This window comes from Cnephaeus nilssonii, assembly GCF_951640355.1.
Source record: "Cnephaeus nilssonii genome assembly, chromosome: 7".
In the NCBI taxonomy this organism is placed as follows: domain Eukaryota; kingdom Metazoa; phylum Chordata; class Mammalia; order Chiroptera; family Vespertilionidae; genus Cnephaeus; species Cnephaeus nilssonii.
In genome coordinates this window covers 40292513-40307505 of record NC_137078.1, presented here as the reverse complement: position 1 = coordinate 40307505, position 14993 = coordinate 40292513, and the positions used below count along the sequence as shown (strand labels likewise).

Here is a 14993-nt window from a genome sequence, read left to right as displayed (position 1 = left end):
TTATTTCATTATTAACCATATATTTATTGTAAAAATGGCTAAATAGAATTCAATTGTTTCCCAATGCCCCTATACGCCCACCAATTTAATATTTATATTTCATTTGTATTCATATTATATATATCACTAATATCCTGACTTGAACCCAATTTAATGTAAATATAATTTCTAAGAAGTTGTTTTTAAATTTTACCATTTTAGAAATATATCTCAGTTTTAAAAGATGGATTTCACTTAAAGCTCAATGGTAACTTGCTATTAAATCCTATATCTTACTATAGTTCTCCTTTTTAGTATTATCCACAATTAGTATATAAGTGACTCAAAAAGTAAAAAAAAAAAAAAAAAAGACTGACATACTTCCAAGCCCCCACTCCCAGGCTGAATCAGTCTGTATTCTATATAAATACTGAACACATTCTGAACCACCATATATTTTGTACAGAGAAGCCACCTAAATGCTTAATTTGAGGACTTTATTTAATGCAGTCACCAAAAGAGAGTGGAACTCTAATTTCTGAAATTTCAGTAAGAAATTAAATGTCCTATATGTAGACATTTTAAAAGATAGCATTTTTGTTTCCTGGACTGCATATTTTTTCCTTGTAATAATTAAGGGATCAATTAAATTCCCACTCCCTTTCTAAAGTATTTAGATTCAGTGAACTCAGTTCCATCACAGCAATAAAGTCCTTAAGATTTTATTTTTGCATTTTGAAATTTTTTATTAACAATTTGGCCCAGATATCCTAAGCAGCAGTCAGCTCAACTGTCTTTAAAATCTTCTCCAAACTTTACACATTTGATAGCATTGTTTATACACAGAAAGAAAAGATATGAGGTTAAGCTAATTCTATCTCTTTCTCTGCAATTTGTCATCTCAAAGTACATATCACTGGGACCTGTCATGTCAATAGTTGTGGCTTTACTCATACTCATAATATTTCATAAGGAGGGACTCTTTGCCATAATGAAGCACCCTTTTAATACTATTGGACCTTGATGTAATTTAATTCAGGTGCCACTTCAGCAGTGCCACCAGGGGCACCTAAGTGTGCCCTAAGGAGCTGTATCCATTCATTTGGGCTGATGTAACATATCACTCTGGGGGTGTTGTAAGCAGTAGATATTTATTTTCTCAAAATACCAGAAGTGAGACATTTGAGATGAGAAAGTCCTTAAGATTTTAAATTATTATTTTTTGTTTTACTTGTCAATACTAGTATATCTGTAAAGTCCATTAATATGATGTGATATTTTTTAAGTTTAAAAGACTTTGTAAGCCATGTAAAAGATCAGCTTTCAACCAGGAACCACCAAAGTATTCAGGGATTTTAAAAGTTTGTGAATATATACCACATAAACATAAACATCCTTTAATTGTATCACATTCATCAAGTGCTTGTCTAAATAAAGCTTCCAGATGTATTCCTTAAGACTCATTTTGTAATTCATCCGCATTTGAAAGCAATAAGCTCCTCCTAATAAAAATGTGTTGCTATCTTTACATTAAAACATTAGTTTCTTTCTACCTAAACATGTGTGTGTGTGTGTGTGTGTGTGTGTGTTCGAGAGCATTATGATAAAATAAAAAGCATATTAGACTAAAAGTCAAATAACTCAGATATATCATCAACTCTGCATTTACTATCCATGTGATGAATAGCGTAAATTCTATGAATTCAATTGGAAACAAGATAATTATGATTACTGCACAATTTCTGTGGGACCTAAGATAAAGTATGTAGAACTATCCTACAAAAAGGTATAAAATTGCACTGGAATTTATGTATTAGTATGTACATGCATATAAACAGTAAAATTTTTGAGGTTAGGATTATATCTTGTTTGAATTTTTTGCCCCACTCATCCCTAATTAGCTGGTAGTACAATGGCAGGCCACAGTAGACACTAAAAAAAATTTAATGGTAAGATTGAGATTAATGATAATATTTACTTAATTCATCAAATATTTCTTCCTTCATTATAATGCAACTAGAAGCCCCGTGCATGAAATTCACGCATGGGGGTGGTGGGATCCTTCAGCCCGGCCTGTGTCCTCTCGCAATCCGGGACTGCTTGGGGAATGTCGGGCCTAAATTGGCAGTCGGACATCCCTCTCGCAATCTGGGAGGCTGCATGCACCAATGATCATACTTTTCATACAGGTGAAAGGCATCTTGCTGTTGTATTGGCAGCTACATTTTTTTGCCCTGATTATAAAAAGTAGTACAATAACATGATCTTTCTGAGGCAGTAGTACCATCTTCCCCATCTTATGGGTGGAAAAACTGAAGCAGAGAGAAGTTAAGTAACTGGCTTTGTCACACAGTTATAAGTGTTAGAATCTGGGCGGACCACAAAATGTGCGAGCCAGAGTCCATGCATGTCATCGCTGCATCATCCTGTTTTTTCAGTGTTAGAGTAGCCTTGCCAGGTTTTAATTTTTAAATCTAAGAGACTGTTCCCAATATATAGGGTAGGGTCCCTAGGCCTGGCTGGAGATCAGGGCCATCTTCGGGGTGATCAGCAGGCGGGGCAATAGGGGGGCCCCTGCTGGCACCCGCTAGGTGGCCTCACCCCCTGATTGCCACTGCTGGTCACCTCCCTCTCGGGGAGCAAACGCTCAATGCAGGAGCTGCTCCTGACTGGTCAGTGCGCATCATAGCAACCCATCATCCCAACGGCCGTTCCACTGTTTGGTTGATTTGCGGGTTTTATTATATAGGATAGTTTTCTATCTTCCCTGTCTGATGACAAGTAAAGTCTCAAAAAGAGATAGAAAAGATAAGACAATTTTTAAATGCTTGACATATATCACCATGATTTTATTTCAGGAATAAATAATTACCTTTTGTCCAGAAGTAGCCTGACCTGGGGAAAATCCTGGATCTCCTTTGGGGCCCTAGATAAAACAGTTATGAAACACTTGGTGAAGCACAGATTACACATATTACACGTCTTCAGTTGTAGCAGAAGTTATACACATTACATGGTATTAAATTATTTTAAAGTGAGATGGGCATGAATTATTTATTTTTAATGTATATTTTTCTTAGCTTTATGTTTAAATGTTGAAAAAGATTCCTCAAAATTCCCCAGACATAGCTGATTTATTTACTAAAGTTATACTAGTACTGAATCATCTTTCTTCAAAGGACCTATGTAAAGGTTCTATTAAACTTTCCATTTTTGTGACATATTGAGTTTAGTTTCTATTTAAGCATTGGTACACTAGTTACCTTCAGTAAAAGAAAGCTGCTTATATAATTCATAAAATTTTTAGCTATCATTCCAAGTTTAAATATTTTCTAAAATCTTGCAATGTATATACATTACTTTTAGAATAAAAAATAAACCAAAAAATACCTCTAATTGCCAAAATTGTTTTTATTCTGCTATAAAAATAGGTACTTTTTATACTCCAGTAATCTTTATCTTTTATGTTTTAAGAAAAATATGACATTAGGTTTCAACCAAAGTTCTTGGTACAATATTAATCTTTCTTGCTAATTTTTCTTATGATTACTTACCAAAGTACCTCCTTTTCTAACTATTTCACACCTCATAAAATAAGAGGCCACAATTGAGAGATTCTTTATAATTCAAATTCTGATTTCATTACCCTTCTCAACTAATCATGCTTTTCCATTTCTAGAGAGATCTAAATGCTACTTTAACTCTATGGGAAATAGGAAAATAGTTGCATCTTCTTTCACAGGGGTGCTTTCCAATAGTACTAGAACTGACCGATGACAGAAGGACGACCAAAAGAAAAGCCATTCACATTCAAGTCTTTTCACTTTACAAATGAGAAATGAGTCTTCATTGGCAAAGAATCCTATATTCTAGAGTTGAAGAAAATTTTTAAAGAAAACGTTGTTTTCCAGGCTGACCTCTTCCCTTTCATAGCCATCACCACTTCCCCCATGAAGGCTATAATTTCAGATCATTGGTTACAAGATTATGGAAGATGAGAAATGGCTTTAGTGATATCTCAAAATTTAAAAACTCAGCTCTTCATCAGAGAAAAAAAGATAATATACTTAGAATTTGTGAGAGATATTAAGAGCTTATCTAATGAATCAAATTTTATAGATAAAGAAGCAATGAGATCCAGAAAGATTAATTGAATTGGTTAAGATCACTTGGAAAATTATTGGCAAACCAGATCACTTTTCTTTCTCATTATCACAATGTCTAGTAAATAAAAATATTACTTATTGATTTTAACATAGTTTAAGCTTCTATTATAACACCTAACCAACTGATTTGAGGTAAGAACTTAAGAAATAATAGTCCTTGAGAAATCTGAATATAATAAAATCCTTTGTAGCTGATATTTTTACTTATACTAGTAAAACTCAAGTTAAACATTCTTATTTTTAGGTCCTATCTGAATTTTCTATTATTTATCAACTTTCTTAATATCATTTTCATTTAGATTTCTTAATATCTTTCACTAATTTAATATTTCATCCTCCATTTTAAAAAATTTAAAAAGTGGGAAAGCCCTGACTCATGCAGTTCAGTGGTTAGAGCATCAGTCTGGGTTCGATTCCCAGTCAGCGGCTCATACCTGGGTTGCAGGCACATGCAGGAGGCAACCAATTGATGTGTCTCCTTCACATTGATTTTTTTTCCCTTTCTCCCCCCGACCCCCCAGTCCCCATCCTTTCCACTCTCTAAAACTAATGGGAGAAAAATATCCTTGGGTGAGGATTAACAAACAAACAATAACAAAAAAAGAGTAGGAAAAGTAATTAAGCAATCAAAATTAGATTTAAAGGGAGAACTTTCTCTTATTCATAAGCTTTATAGATTGGGCAACATATTTATAGATCCACATGTCAAATCTCTTTTATTCCCACACAAATAATACTTGCGTATTTTATCAACTCCTGTTCTAGCACCAGAACTGCAAGTCAGCATGAAATCAGCTTTGAACCTGGCCAGTTGTGGGTTAATCCTGGTATAAAATGCATACAGTAAAGATTATTGAACATGCCAACTTTACCTGAAATGTCAAAGAAGTAGAGCATACTCTCTGCATTGAAGGAGAATACTCCAAAATCACTTACTTACATAGTCCCTCATTTTCTATTAATTCTATAACTCCGGACACACTTTAAGTCACACTTGACTGGCTTTCAAGTCCTCCTTGGAATTAAATATAATGTTTATAAATTAATTAATCATAACTGACTTTGACTTCAGTACTGACTTCTACTTACTACTACATGACTTTTGTTATAAGAGCTATATATCCTTTTGAGTATGAGTAAAAGGAAGTTGCCTGCCTTTTACAACTTTTTAAAACTCAAAGGATCCCAAAGTCCCACCTGTCCCACCGAGCTGCTATAGAGTCTAAAATCCTCATTGTCAGAGTAACTCTTTTGGGTTGTCATTGGATCTCCAGAGGGCCCTCTGTCTAGGTAGGGAACCTCCCTAAGGTACTAGACTCATTAACATGTTAGGACAGATTTATAAGATTATATGATGAAAAGAGCAGTGGGATTTGGAGTGAAAAGACTGAACAGGTCATTTAATCTTTCTGAAATTGAGATTAATCCCCTGTAAAAATAATAATAGTGGTAGTAGTAGTAGTAGTAGTAGTAGTAGTAGTAGTAGTAATACCTACTAGATTAGCTGGCAAGATTTAGGATCAAATTCTATATAGATTATAAAAATATTAATGTTAAAAGTAAGACTAAAGACAATCATTAAAATAAATTTTACAATTATTGCCATCTTGAAAAGCAGGCAACACAACTCTTGAATGAATTACTGATAAAGCTGCAAAGTTTCAGTGAAAAGAATTTGGAACTAAAAATTTCAGAGTATGGATGAGCTAAATTGTGAGAGTACCATAAAGGAAACACTAAAATAGCATGATCTTGAGGTAGCATCACCTGAATATCCTTAACTTTAACATTACTGATAACCACACAAGCTCCATAAGTATACTCTCTAACCAACACTTCCTATCTTTTTTAGCTCACAGAGTGGCTAGAATTCAAGCAGAAAACCAAAGATCTTTTGGCTAATGGTGTCAGAGGACAGAGTATGGGACTACCAGAATGACTATAAATTGAAGGAGAAATTCGAAGGAAGGAGGAAGGAAGGGAGGGAGGGAGGGAGGCAGAGAAGGAAGGAGGGAGGGAGGGAGGGAGGGAGGCAGTTTTCCCCAAAACCTGGATATAGACTCTCTTCAACACTTGGCTGATCCTGACATGTGATAGATTCCAAAGAGCTCAGCAGAAAGCAAAAATCAGAAGGCTAAAAGAATTGAACATAAATTTCAGCAGCTGGCCACATTAGGAAAATAGTTTGGGGTTTGAGCCATATCAATTAGCGGGACATGGTAAATACCTTATAAACTAAAATAGCTTAATCAATATAACATATTTCGATACTGTCTTAATGTATTTTCATTCATAAGGGCCACAAGACTTTTATTTTATTTTATTTAACAAGTAATAAATGTGGTATTTTCAGTACAAGTTGCATTTCTAATTGGCCTAGCCCTAGCCCTTTAATAAGTAGCTCCTCCAAGAAAAGGGAATTATTATTTTCTTAAGTATATGTACAAGCATTCTACCAAGTATTTTATGTGCTTCATATCATTTAACTGATGAGGTACCTTTTGATTCTAACAATTTTAATAAAGCACATTTATTCTAATATGTTTGTAAAAAAGGTTCCATAATGTGTCACATTTCCCCTTTCAGTTAAACCTTTTTAGATTTGCAATTGCCTTAATTTGCTCTTTCTACAGATTCAGGTAACCCCCTTAGGAAATGGACAGATGATTCCTTGTGCGAGGGGCAAGATGACTTTTTATACAATTTTCTTAAAGGCCAATAATTCTACATATGTTATTCTTGCTAAACAATAACTGAGAAAAGAAAAATAACTGGAATTGTCTTTATATTCTAAATTCCTCTATTTTAAAAGGAACCTTTATTCCCTGAAGGAAAATCAATCCTGTGACTATGTGTCAAAATTTCTTGTCAAGAGCATGCAATCTGCTTTTCTTCATTGCCTTGAATAAGTATTCTAAGAGGATTATAAAGTATAAAGCTTGATTGTTGCATTAATTCTGATTAGTGTAAAATGCATGTTAAATATCTAGGAAAATTGGTTTCACAAAACCACACACTGCAAGCTTTATTTGATGCCTTTAAAACAGAGTGGTAATTTTTAACACCTGTCACAAATCTAATGTTCAGTTATGTACAGTTAAAAAAAATCATGGGAAAAAAAATCATGGGCAGTTTGGACTATTTTGGACATAATTATCATGTTTTAAAATTATTATATATTAATTAATTTTTAATATTCAGGTTTATAAGATTAAGTCCCCATGAGGTCTAAGTAGTTGCTTTAAAATTAAAAGTAGGTTTTTAAAAATCCCTCATATATGGGTTCATAAAATATTTTATTAGTGAATAGCTATAGTCAAAATCATGTCCACACTACTACTAAATAGAATACTGAAGAAAAAATTCAAATTTTCATCTCTCTGAGATCATTTAACCAAAGACACATATTCATACTGATCAATACTAAAAAATACACTGTTTTTAATCTTGGGACAATCAAAATTTTTATTTGATACAAAGTTCTTTATCTTCTCAAATACTGTCTCCTAAATATGTATTCACATTGTAAGAAGTCAATTAAGTGAAAGGCTCTCCACTATGTTTTCATCTCTCCTCACCCTATTCTCCGTATTTATTATTTGTTTTGAATACCTAATTATACAACCATGTGGAAATTGCCCTGGCCCACTTCTGCCTTCCTTTGGGTAGGCTGTTAGCAGGACTGTAAGTCCCGGGCACTTCAGCCCTGTGGAGAAGCATGAGCTGGGCCTTTATAGCTACTTTAACCTTTGACTAGTCTAAATATCTTCCAATTCCTCACATGAAGCTTGAAGGACTCAGGAATCACACATTACAAAGCAAACTTCGGGATTCTTCAGGTCATCTGTCTTTCCTTCCACTGTTACACATTCAGACTTGAGTTAAAAGAGTCTTTTCCTCTTTGAGGCATTTTTATTAAACTAAAGAAAGTATTAGCAATGATGAGAAGCTTTAGAAAATATGGATTTCAATTATCCTAGCTGTATGCTATTTTATTACTTATTAATAACTAGAGGCCCGGTGCACGAAATTCGTGCACGGGGGTGGGGTGTCCCTCAGCCCAGCCTGCACCCTCTCCAATCTGGGACCCCTCAAGGGATGTCCGACTGCCCGTTTAGGCCCGATCCTAACCCCCTAACCACTCTCCTGCAAGCCTGATCAATGCCTAACTGTTCCCCTGCCGGCCCAGTCGTCCCCAACTGCCTTCCCCTGACAGCCCAGTCACCTCCAAATGCTCTCCCCTCCATATTACCTCTTTAGTAGATAGGGTTTTTTTCTTTAACATATTGGACAGTGTACCTGCCGTGGTCTTCACAAACCAGTAAAAATGTAAACACAAACTAAAAGTGTCATAAAATAAACTTAAACAGGAATTTCATGAGACCTTAGAAAGGTGATATGATGTGGTTGTTTCTTCCTTTTTTCCTTCTTACTTCTTCTTGATGTTTCAACTTTTGTCTTTTCTTTCTTTTTTCCTTTTATTCCTTTTCTGTCCTCTCTTTCTCTTAACTTTTCCATTGGTAGAATCATCAGTACTTGAATCTGTCTTGCTTCCAGAAGACAAAGAAGAGGGAAACACACAGTCATCTGAAGAAAAAGATGATCTATGATGGGATCGGTGGTGTTTCTGGTTTTGCTCTTTTCATTTCTTCCGGCCCCAGCATCTTCAGGACTTGTGCATGGGCACTTCTTATTCATGTCTACAAAACCTCCCTGCCGTGGTGAAAACTGTAGGGGAAAGGCCTTCCTGGGTGGGCTCAAGCCCTGCCCAAGGTGCTGAGGAACCAGGGTGGGGAGCACTCTGCACCGCCGCTGCAGAGCCAACCTCCGGACCTCGGGGTACTCTCCAGTAATGTAACTGCAATGTCCCCGTTTGCTTTCAGAAATTAGTTGTAAATTACTTCCGATGTGAAACCCTACCTCAGACATTTCCATTGTGGTTTCTAAAGATTTTAAACAAAACCCATTTACCTCCCTAACCTGATCAGAAGTTTCTACCCAATGGGAGAGGTTTGCTGGGCAGCATCGCCCACATATCACTGCCCATCTCCAATCACTCAGCTGGTGGCAAGGGACGTTCCAAGGCTATAGTGTGTGTGGGGGATCACTCCATGGGGGTGCAGCCTGATACCCCAGGCTGCCTCTTGGAGGGAATAGCTTTGGGGGGGGGGGGGCACAGCTGCCTCCCAGGCCTACATCCCCCAGCTGCAAATGGGAGCTGATCTCAGAGTGGGGGGAGGTGTATAGGCAGCTCCTGGGTCTCGCAGGCCCACAGCCCAGGCTGGGACAGGCAGCAGATGGCACCGGCCCTGCACGGGCACCTCACAGGCCCGAGGCCCAGGCCGCTGTGGGCAGCTGAACGCACTGGCCATGCGCGGTTGCCTCCCAGACCCAGGGCTAGGGCCTCCACGGGCAGCTGATCGTGCCTGCGTGTGCGGGCACCTCCCAGACCCACAGCCCTGGCCTCCGTGGGCAGCTGATTGCGCCAGCCCAGTGCGGGCACCTCCCAGACCCAGGGCCAGGGCCTCCGCGGGAGGCTGATCGCACCGACCATGTGCAGGCGCCTCCCAGACCCACAGCCCGGGTCGGGGTGGGCAGTTGATCGTGCAGGCCGTGTGCGGGTGCCTCCCAGACCGCGGGCAGCTGATCGCGCAGGCTCTGTGTGGGCGCCTCCCAGACCCACAGCCCTGGCCTCTGTGGGCAGCTGATCACGCCGGCCCAGTACTGGCGCCTCCCAGACCCACAGCCAGGTTCAGGGCTAGGTGAGGATCTGGCCGGGGGGAAAAGCCGTCTCCCAGCCAACAGGCTGGGCTGCTCGCTGCCTGCTCTCAGCGGTGCCTTCCCTGTGACTGGGGGACTCCTGCAGGCCTGAGAGGACTGGGCACCACCATCTTGTGTCTATGGGCGCCGCCATTTTTGTCATGGAGTGATGGCTAATTTGCATATTACTCTTTTATTAGATAGGTTAATCATAATACTCATGGCATGTTAATGTCATGGTAAGTGCTTTACTCACATTAATTTAACTTGCCTTCACTTCAATCCTATGAGGATTGTACTATAATTTCCCCATTTTTATTTACTTATATTTCATATTTTTATTGATTTTTTTAGAAAGAGAAAGTTGAGAAGAAGAGAAAAACATTGATGTAACAGCAAAACATTGATCGGCTGCCTCCTGCACACCCGCTACAAAGAATGGATGGAGCCCGCAATCTGGGCATGTGCCCTGACTTGGAATTGAACCAGTAACATTTCGGTGCATGGACACGCCCAACCAAATGAGCCACACAGGCCAAGGCTTTCCCATTTTATAGAAGAGGAAAGTGAAGCTTAAAGAAGGTAAGCAAGTGATTTGCTTCTATTATTCAAACCAAGAGGGCTATGACTTGAACCCAGATCTCTTGGACTCTAAAACCTATGTCCTTAACCTCTATTCTATATGGTTACATGTATATTTCAGAGTGTGATCATTATTAAGCAGAGGAATTATTAATGGCCTTAAAAAGAAATTCATTAAGTTACTGGCAACCAAGACTCTAATGTTTATCTAATCCCATATATTTTATGGGATTTATTTTATATACATATAAATTTTACATATATATTATGTAGTTAGATCTCTATCCCCATACCTCCTCTCAGGGTTACCAGCCTGGAATATATCCTTCTTTTCTATGCTCCTACTACTATCCTGATAGTAGTCTGATAGATAACAGTGTGATAGATAGGCTTTCAGGTTAGTTGTTTTCATAAAAATTCGATCACCTATAAAATTATCCTCACAGATCTTTTTTCAAGTAAAAATATTAGGGAAGTATAGAGCAGGGACATGAATAATATTTTATTTACTCAGTATTTATTAGCACATTAAAATGGCCTTGATTTAAGGTAAACCATTCAAATCCTAATCTGTATATTTCAAAGATTTTGACATATTGCCATCATATTTTAACAATAAAGACTTTGTAATACCAAAGCAGGCCTATCCCTGACTTTACCACTAACCAGATGAGTTCAAGTGCAGTGGGCCTTTGAAGAATCTAGCTGTCTGCCAAGCTAAGACAATCCTGTTAAAGAATCAAATATCATGCTCTGGACATAACAGAGATTCTCACTGTCCCAATATTGGCTCTGGAAGTTAAGGACTACCTGTAATGTCAAGAAAATCATGTAATACTCACTAGTAATCACTCACCTTTGGACCTGGTAATCCAGGCAACCCAGGATTTCCATGTGGTCCTGGTATGCCCTGCAAATAGTAAAAGAGTCAGATCATGGTTAGAATAAATCCAGATATAAATAACAGGCAGTGTTTATTCTAACATTCAAATAATATTACAAACTATAATTTCATTAAAATGAATATTTCATTTTTTTACAAAGTCTTTTATATTTTCTGAGAACTTGAATATTTTCGTCTGAGCTATACTAATTATAGAGTAGAAGTGTCCTTTCTACCTTTTGCTTCAGAACATTGCCTTGAGGTGTTTACCTCCCTCAGGTACCTACCCTATCTCCAGCCATATTGCTTAGAGCAGTGGTTGGCAAACTCATTAGTCAACAGAGCCAAATACCAACAGTACAACGATTGAAATTTCATTTGAGAGCCAAATTTTTTAAACTTAAACTTCTTCTAATGCCACTTCTTCAAAATAGACTCGCCCAGGCCGTGGTATTTTGTGGAAGAGCCACACTCAAGGGGCCAAAGAGCCGCATATGGCTCATGAGCCACAGTTTGCCGACCACGACCACGGGCTTAGAGCTATTTCTAAAAGCCCTGCAGAGTAAGAAGCCTAAAAATAACAAAGTTCAATTGTTTTATTACTCTCCTCTCAACACATGTTAACTCTTTGTGCACCTAGGTTTTTGCTTATGCTATTATATATGCCTTAAAGAGTTACTTCATTTAATCTGTTCCCTACACCTACCTACCCAAATCCTTTTGAGCTCTCACCTCACTTTTAAATCCTGGCTACACCAGCAGGAAGTGATTCTCTCTCCAACTAACTTCCATAGAAACAGCTGCATGTAAAATTCATTTGCAATTAATTATATGTTGCTTGGAGACATTTCTTATACTGTCCCAATCTTACTTAAATATTTTATTCCCATTTTAACTACCTTATGATGCATGCTGATAAGTTCTAGGATTGTGAATTCTTTGAAAAGAGACTGTTCTAAATATTATCAATGTAGTACTTAGCACATATTAGCCATTCAATTAATGTTTGCTAATTTAAATTTAATAATTGCTTCTATTTACTGAGTACATATGATGTGCGAATAACTGTATTAATACTTTATATTTCTTATTTCTAATTCTTACAACAACCCTGCAAGGAGGTTATTTTTACTCACCCTTAGAAATGAGGAAACTTAACCAGCAAGTAGATGATCTAAGATTCGCTCCATAAAGCCTTCCAGATCTCTAGGCTCCCTATATTCATTTAAGTTTGCTATCCACCTGTGCTCTTCAGCCATACATCTACTTTAACACATAACATATAGTTAATAATTATTTATTTATCTGTCTTTTCAATTCTGAATTAATAAGAGCATTAAAGAATTTCTATCAGCAATGCAAATATTGAAGTTATATGTATAAGATTAACATTAAAAGAAAAAAGATTAGATTTCATGACACATGTCCTTTGTAACCTGCAAAAAATAAATTTTGATAAAGTAGATAGAAAAATTTGTGTGGAGTAACAAATGAGTTGTTGTAGATATAAAAGCAATGGATATAAACTATTATTTCACAAAGCTTAGCAGCACAAAAGTGAGCCAGGACAATAACTTTAGAAAAAATTAATATCAATGAAAGTTTGGGATTTTTAAAAACAAGGAGAATTTGTTGGTCATTGTCAAATGAAATAAAACCTATGGGAAGAAGAAATGTACAGTCACAAGTTTTAAGTTAAATAACTGAGTGGAGACAAAATTAGGAACGCAAATGTAATTGTTAGCCTTGAGAAGAGAAATACTGTTCCCTCCTTAAAGGAAAGAGGGTTGGACAAATAAATGGGAAAAAAAGATGGAAATTAGGGAAGGAATGTGCTGTATCATGAGGAAAGATGGGAATTAGGAAACTGAAGGTCATGCTGTGGGAGAACAGTCTTCGTAGTGGAGAGAGAATACAATTCTTGCAAAGATGGACTGGGTCCCCCACAGAAGTGGATCCATCGTCTCCTGACAGAGAAGGAGGAGGATGGAATGGTTTCCAGGCAGGAGACAGTAAACAGGTTTTAGAAGTCATTCTGGGAGGAGTGTGATAGGTCATCAAGTGCCGAGAAATAGAAGAAACAGTAAATAACCGCTGGAGCCCAGTGAGCATTCATCTCCCCTCGGATGGACAAGAGTTTGATGTGACCATGGATAACTTAATGTAATATTTGGGGTGATATTTTTTTTTTAACATTGTGTGTAGGATAAAAATCAGGCTAGAAAGAAAGAGGATTCTATACGGCATTTGCATTTGTCTTTGTAACACACAGTCATGGTTCTTTTTCTGGCACTTTGAAGAATTTCTGTCAGTAAAAGACCAAATTTATTTTTCAGTTTGAAAGAAACTAATTCTAACAGAGCAATGCATCTTTGGTTGGACCTGTGTAATGTCAGAAACTACGCTGATCCTTAAGGCCGCATTTTTCCTCAGGACAGTGATTTTTCTAGTCAATAGCTCCAGTATTTTCCACTATGCAATCCAGGAATGCACTATTTTAAGGCAGCCCACTCCTCTTCATTTCCCAAAGTAAATGAGCTCCACCTTGGACTATCAACTACAGATGAGATCGCTTTATAACTGAGAGTAACGTCGCAAGTAGCACCTGAACAGCCACTAATCTACGAATTTGATCACCTTTCTTGGGCATGTGCACAGAGAATGCTTTTGCTGGGCGTTTATACTCAGATAAACAAGCCACACGTGTTCCTAAGCGTCTCTCCAATTGGCAAAGGTACGGCTAAGTTTGAAGATCCAGGCAGGTTTCCAAAGGAAGTACATACTGTACAATACTAGGAAAAAACGTACTGGAAAATTATTAATTCCAACAGCATGTGGGAAATGGAACCCATCTACTCACCCGTGGGCCTCTCTTTCCTGAGGGACCTGGGATACCTGCTGGACCAGGTGGACCCTGGGAACACAAAATGCCAAGATATTAAGCATAATAGACACAACTTTTCTCACACATTTTATTAACATTCTCAATTTAGGGCTCTTTTTCAGTCCCCAGTTACGAGCTGATGATGATTTCAAAGTAACATGAATCCCCTCAACCCTAATCAGCAGGGCTGAGAGTTGAAACTCAAGTGTCCCCTTTAATCTGGCCAGAAATGGCATCAGGAAGTCTATGACTTATGGTTACAGACGCTGTATTTGTTTTTTTACAGGGACCATAACTAGTAGTTTTGTGGGTGAATTTTTACCTAAATTTACTTTTACTACTGAAAGAGGAATTCAATTTAGGGTTTGGAGACCAACAATGACAGGTTTTTCCAAACACATTTCAAAAGAAGACTTGCCTTGAGAAATTAAAGCACTGACCATTTTATGTTCCTTTAAAAGACTTATACTAAGGACATGTGTAATGTGTTAAACTGTTATAATGAGATACTTCTAGCATATTCGGCAATAAATCTGCCTTCCACAAAGCACAGCATACCAGGAGGTCACTGATAGAGTTAAATGGTTTGTGAAACAAAGTATGGGAGCAAAAACTGATAGAATTTTTAAGTGTTCTGGGTTCTTTAGATGTGATTAAATGTATCAAATAGGAAATTACTTCTTTGCTTTCTGATATAATGCCTTAAGGTCATCCTTTTTACTTACTTTAAGAATCAAAT

At 37.5% G+C, this 14993-nt stretch overlaps 1 protein-coding gene across 2 annotated transcripts in view; it reads right to left on the bottom strand.

Annotated features, from left to right (window-relative positions):
* Window positions 1-14993, bottom strand: part of COL24A1 (collagen type XXIV alpha 1 chain) — a 323524-nt gene that overhangs the window by 271702 nt on the left and 36829 nt on the right. For both annotated transcript variants that reach the window (XM_079777790.1, XM_079777791.1), the window contains exons 4-6: window positions 14231-14284; window positions 11344-11397; window positions 2852-2905 (exon numbers count right to left, since the gene is read on the bottom strand). In XM_079777790.1, the coding sequence (XP_079633916.1) occupies window positions 2852-2905; window positions 11344-11397; window positions 14231-14284 (162 nt within the window). The remainder of the gene's footprint in view (window positions 1-2851; window positions 2906-11343; window positions 11398-14230; window positions 14285-14993) is intronic.